Source organism: Primulina huaijiensis, chromosome 9 (genome assembly GCF_012295235.1).
Source record: "Primulina huaijiensis isolate GDHJ02 chromosome 9, ASM1229523v2, whole genome shotgun sequence".
Taxonomy (NCBI): domain Eukaryota; kingdom Viridiplantae; phylum Streptophyta; class Magnoliopsida; order Lamiales; family Gesneriaceae; genus Primulina; species Primulina huaijiensis.
This window is the reverse complement of record NC_133314.1, coordinates 6,754,299-6,760,493: the sequence shown is the minus strand read 5'-3', so window position 1 is coordinate 6,760,493 and position 6,195 is coordinate 6,754,299. Positions and strand designations below refer to the sequence as shown.

General features: G+C 35.4%; 1 protein-coding gene across 1 annotated transcript; it reads right to left on the bottom strand.

Annotated features, from left to right (window-relative positions):
* Window positions 1-2,114: 2,114 nt before the first annotated feature.
* On the bottom strand, window positions 2,115-5,046 carry LOC140984644 (uncharacterized). Its single transcript, XM_073452195.1, has 3 exons — window positions 4,725-5,046; window positions 3,743-4,033; window positions 2,115-3,402 (listed from the first exon to the last, which is right to left on the bottom strand). Exons 1-3 carry the CDS (start codon window positions 4,878-4,880, stop codon window positions 2,245-2,247), a joined length of 1,605 nt encoding a protein of 534 aa, XP_073308296.1. The 5' UTR covers window positions 4,881-5,046; the 3' UTR covers window positions 2,115-2,244.
* Window positions 5,047-6,195: the final 1,149 nt, after the last annotated feature.

Here is a 6,195-nt window from a genome sequence, read left to right as displayed (position 1 = left end):
TTTTGTAATAATAAAATAAATAAAAAATGATAGTTAATATAGTGTTTGATTTAATTTATTTGATTGATTAAATTTGAGATAATATGATATTACCGTTTTGTCCTTGTTGAAAATATTAATAATATTATTTATTAAGGGTAATATCGTAATTTTATATTATTGATTTGATTGATGTAAGATAAATTATTACGAATTTGATTGATGTGAAATAAATAATTAATAATTTGATTGATCGAGATAAATAATACTTGTACAAAACAAGTGATATGATAGGACTATTTATATTAGTACTTAGAAGAAAAAGTGATATGATAGGACTATTTATATTAGTACTTAGAAGAACTTGAACCAAACGGTACCTTATAGTACATTTTAAAAGAGGGAAGCCAAGACATTGCTTTGGCTAAATAAGAAAAATATACCAAAATATATTGAAGCATTTTGATTGTGAAAATCGATTTTTTTTCCTTCGTAACTGACGTCAGACGATTATGAAGCATTGATATCATCGAAAAAGAAGGTTAGTAAATTAACTATGAAAGATCTTATATTGAATCATGTTTTTATTTGAGTTTTATACGATATTCGAGTAAAGTTTCCATCATTGGTATCAGAGTATATGTTAGTTGTGTTGGAGTAGGTATCCAGCGAGTCAACTTGTGACTTGGGTTTTATTGACTCTTATGTAAAAATTATATTTATTTTAATAATACTTTACAGTTTTATCCAGTTCTGACATTTACTTTATCTGTATACACATGCAAGATGCATATATAAAATCTTGAATATATTATAGATACAATGAGGTATGTATCTCATTATAAGATCATGGAACTCATTAGAAAGCGTCCAGTATATTCCAAACATGTTTCTATTCGTTCCAATCCCCTAAAATAAGGACATAGGTCGCTTAAGTTTGATACTAGCATATCTGATATAAACGTCATGTTTCATTAGTAAGGGCATAAAGATGTTCATTCATACAGATGAGTGACCATTTGATGATTCATTCCACAACCCTCCCTCGAACTGTCTAAATGGTTATCACTTATCGATTGGAATAGTCTGTGGTTATGGTTATACACCATTAGTCCTTTGACCCGTGTCAACGTAGAGGCTGTACCTACAAGAATGCAATTTGATCCGTTTATCGACTCCATTGAGGGTCATCAGGTGAGGAGGTTGGGTGTAGTTTCAAAATCCATAAGAGTCAATGAATTATAGTCGGGGATTCACCTCTCGCTCACGGGTGAAGATATCTTATATAATTTGATGAGTCAGTAGTACAAAGAGTCTATGGACGGAGCATGACATGTGCTTTAGTGAAATGGGTTTTCCTAGTTGCACGTACGATGTCACTATTATTACTCAAAGATATATTACATCATTATCGAATTCATTTGCAAGTCTCGATATATCAATGGTTGCAGATATGATCAGGATACATGGAGTTGAAGAGACTGTACAGCGCTCTAACCATACCTTAAGATTCTTGCAGGTACTATCCGTGATACTTAGGGGATCATGGGGCGATGTTACTGACGCTCTTACAATTATCCGATATGTGCAATCGGACTTGAGATTTAACATTCTTGATGCATCAAGGATGTCTTGATCGTCGATCGGGGTTATAATAAATTCATAATTATTTATTTAATAAATTTAGAATCTACTAATTAAATAATATTATTAGTGATAGTGACTACTAAGTACAAAATTATCATGAAATGTTCAAGAACAGTTTGAGTTCCATTCATTTGAAATCAAAGATATTTTGAATTTATAATTCAAATTAATTGTAGCAGTTTGGATTGCTACGAGATCTTTGTACTCAAAATTTCTTTCAGATTCTTGGGTCCAATCAGGATCTACCGATCCAAATGCATCCTTGTGCAACATTTAGATATATCTATTTTATTTGAGAATATGATTTGAAATGAGTCGAACAATTGAAAATTAAAGACCAATTTTGAAAAATACCCAAACAATATGAGTTTATTTGAATTGTTTGAAATCCAAATCTATAGAAGATATTTCCATCCAAACACCTCCTTGACATAAAGTTCCTGTACCTGGAATTATCCTGTTTGGCATAGTTCGGATACGAGATTACATAACTAAAACAAATCTCAGTATCCCTGTAATATATACCAAAACAACGCATACATGGTCATCCTTTATTCATTTCACAATAACAGAAAAAACACAGAAAAAGTAATTGCAATCATTCAATTCCAAGATGTTTTAACCAGACCATCCTCTCTGAGAACCTCCAGAAGAATGCCCATTCAGCCTGTCGAGTACAGCATTGAAATCAATAGGCTGACCAATCTCCTCCAGCCTTTGAATGACACCAACAACATGATCACCGCTATAACCCATGCTAACCAATTTCTCGATCAACTCGTTGTAGGGATTATTGCGGCTGGACTGAGGGACAACCATGTTGGTACTAGGAATGCGCTGTGCATTCAGGGGGATACCGGTAGGAGGATAACCACCTTGCTGAAAATGAGGCTGTGGAGGAGTATGATGTGTCCTTCCTCCTTCACCGTCGAACACCATATAAGCAGTTCCAGGGGGGAGTGCTGGACGAGACCCACTATTCATGTATAAATCTCCGGATTGAGCAACAAAACCAGTCTTGAGATTTTGAGATGAAGGCTGTGGTTGAATTGGTCTGCTAGCACCATAACCATACGGTAATGCATCAGGACCAACAGAACCAGGTTGAGCTGCCCCAGCGTAGGACACTTGCACTGGTATATTATTGGGAGTCATTTCTGTGGGAGACTGATTCGATTGATTAGGTAGGTAGGACGAGTAAATTGCTGGCGATGAGGACCTAATCTGGGTTTGCATAACTGGTTGTTGGGATGGTTGAACAGGCTGTTGCTGTTGCTGTTGCTGTGGCTGTGGCTGTTGCTGTTGATGTGGCTGTTGCTGTGGCCACGGCTGCTGATATGGAGGTAACGACTGAACCTGGGGTCCCTGGTTAACATGAGATTGTGTCCTAGAGAAGTCTTGAAGTTGAGCTTGTGCGGGTATATATTGAGTCTGGGATGGATGAGATGGGACAGGTTGATTAGTCATTTGTTGAGGTAAGTAATATGCTTGTACTTGTGGCATAGTTTGGGAAGGCATAGATGGCTGCTGATACTCGACTGGTCGGGCAGGGAGAGACTGTTGAGCGGCCACTTGGTTTTGCAAAAGGGCCAGTTGCTGACTTTTGACATCAGATGAGTTCTCATTTTTCTTTTCTTCAGAAGCAACTGGGGAAGGTTTCTCTTCGTTACGCGCAGCTGAAGAGGAATCCTTCTGTGCAAGTTGAAGCTTAGCTAGCTCCTTCTGAGTATCAGCAAGTTCCTGCTTATCCCTTAAGATCTGCACAGACCTGTGAACCTGCATGTAAAACAAAATAAATATGTCATCATAATTAACATAGTAATTGTGAAAGAACATTTATAATAAGGTTGACACTGAATATGACAATGTAAATAAATTTGGAGCCAAAAAATATAAAGGTATAATTTATTGGGTCAAAAAGATAGAAAAAGAACATAATTTGCACTGTCTTGATGCACCGTAACTACCATCATTTAGCAAATAAATCTGTCCCTAGAAGTTCTATGAATTTCCAAAATACAGTTCACGTCACACCAACCTAAACATATAGAAGACTCACGTCATGCACAGAACCTTGAGAAGTCAAGATGCATTATAGCAATATATAGAAACAGACCTCTTGCATGTGCTTTTCTAGAGACTTCAGCCTTGACTCCGATTCTTTATGATCACGAACTAGGTCGGTGCGCATCTCCCCCATAGATTTGTCAAGATTATAGCAATACAATTCCAACTGAGACAGCCTTGAACTAATTCCCTCGAGGAAACGCATGAGATCATCAGTGTATTTCTTCATGGTCTTCTCAACAGTCAAGACAACATCTTTGTTAAATGAAGATTCTTCAGGTGGACTATAAGTCGTGGTAGGATACACTGATGTCCTAGCCATTCTGCTTTTGTTAAACTCCTGCTTAATTTTGAGTAGAGACTCATTGCGAAGTATATATTTCATCAACAGTTTAAAAGTAGTAGTGAATAACAAATCAAAAAATTAGGACACAATAAACAGCCAATAAGCACGACCGTGGCAATAATTTTACATGAAAGTCCAAGTAAGTGGCACTAAAGCATTGTCATCGCTTGACTGATGAACTCATCTCTCATCTTTTTATCATTGCTAGTCCATCTCTTACGATCAAAACATACAATACCTTCTTAGTTGCATGACCATAATATTTTTCATCAAGGAAATTTAAAACATGGAATACTCAAGCAGAAATCAACCAAGTAAGCTTACGCCTGAATCATGATGAAAAAATAATTACTTGGTGCAAAACAACCATCCATAACTGATCGTAAACACAGTTCTAGCCAAAATAATAATAATAATAATAATAATTAATAATAATACTAAAAATACAAATTTTAATTCTCTAGTTAAAATATATGAAGATGTAGCTAATTTCAGAAGATTCCTTGAACAAACCCTAATTTCTATCAATCTCAGAAACACACAAAAGTCAAAACCAAAATGAATCCTAAATTAAAACATAAAACCCTAACAGAAGAAAAATATCAATAAACAATTAAGAAACAAACTGCCCCTTCCCCACGAAAAAAATCACAATAAATAACAAGAAACTCCAACAGGAATTTACCTTATTGGGATTCTTTCCGATCGAAGAATCGGAGTGGGTTCCATTATTCCCATCCTGATTACCGTAATCCTCGTAGGAGCAGAGGATGTCATCAGATGCGAAATCGAATCCTTTCGAGCCCGAATTTCCTCCCCGTCCCGCTGATCCAGATGCCATAGCTGCTGAAAAATGTAGAGAAATTACCCCGAACAGAAATTTGTTGGTGCAGAAGACCGATATTAATGGTTTGCTTTGGCTTAGCTCGGAGGATTTGAAAACGAGGGTTTGTGTAAGGGCCAGTTTGGGGTGACACTGTCACACGTTTGGATTTGGAATTAGGAAGAAAACGTGTTTTTTGTATCCCGAGTCGGGTTGTCATCTCGTCAACTATTTTATGGATTGACTCACGCCTTTTATTTTATTTTTATTTATTTTTGGTGAAAAAATGGGTAAATTGGAAATAAATAATCAAACCCGAATCTAACTTTATTGTAACTCCCTACTCCTAAAAAAAACTTTGTTTTCACACCCTAAAATATTAAAAAAAGACAAAAATATCCTTATATATGTTAGTATCGGTTGGTTAAGAAAAAGGTGTTTAGAAAGAGGTTGAGTAAACACTCTACAATTTTCCCACTTCTTCTAAGATTGAATCAGTTTAGGAAAAACTGAGTTTATGAATCTTGTTGTCAATGTCAATCAGTTAACTTAATAAAAGTGCGGAAATAACCAAAAGACAGATAGAAAATAATAGATAATAAGGAACACGTGATTTTGTGAATGTTCAGATATTTCAAATACTCCTACGTCACTCATTCTATCTCGAAGATAGGATATTTACTAAAAGAGTTTGATCTATACAATGATTTGTACAAACCTACTTCAGTTTGGACTTAACACTGCCAAGACTGAAACTCTTAGTATCAATATAATTTATTAGTACTCAACGGATGTGTGATTTCTTAGCACAACTGATTTTGAATGATCAAATAATACAACAGTAAGTGTTTTGTGTTTTTAGCTCAAATGTATAGCCTAAAAGCTATTGATATGTATAATAAGCGTGAGCTTTTTGAGAGTGATCTTGAAAAAATTTGTTTAAGCTAGATGATGGATAACTTGGTAACTGATTCGATAACCACTCTTCAGCTGATCTTCTCGACTATTTATAGGCTTTGCTTTAATGGTAACAATGAATGCATTTTGAATTTTATATCCGTTGACAGCCACATCAACATCTTTCTAACAATCATACACTGTAGCTTTTCTGAAATGTGGCGTTCCCATTTGATAGGATCGGTTAGAGGATAAGAAGTGTTTAGAAGGGGATTTGAATAAACACTCGCGGTTTTTAACTCTTTCTCGAAGGTTTGAATCAGTTTGATGAGAAACTGATTATCAAAATCTTGTCAGTCGATCACAGTCAGTTAACAGTTAAGTGCGGAATATAACTGAATGAAAGATAGAATATAATAACTGAAAAACTTGTAAG

Excerpts from the sequence above, each read along its gene's own strand:
- LOC140984644 (XM_073452195.1), bottom strand. The coding sequence starts at position 4,880 with ATGGCATCTGGATCAGCGGGACGGGGAGGAAATTCGGGCTCGAAAGGA. Across the intron at positions 4,034-4,724 it reads TCGGAAAGAATCCCAATAAG|GAGTTTAACAAAAGCAGAAT; the intron begins GTAAATTCCTGT and ends AAAATTAAGCAG. Across the intron at positions 3,403-3,742 it reads TAGAAAAGCACATGCAAGAG|GTTCACAGGTCTGTGCAGAT; the intron begins GTCTGTTTCTAT and ends TTTTACATGCAG.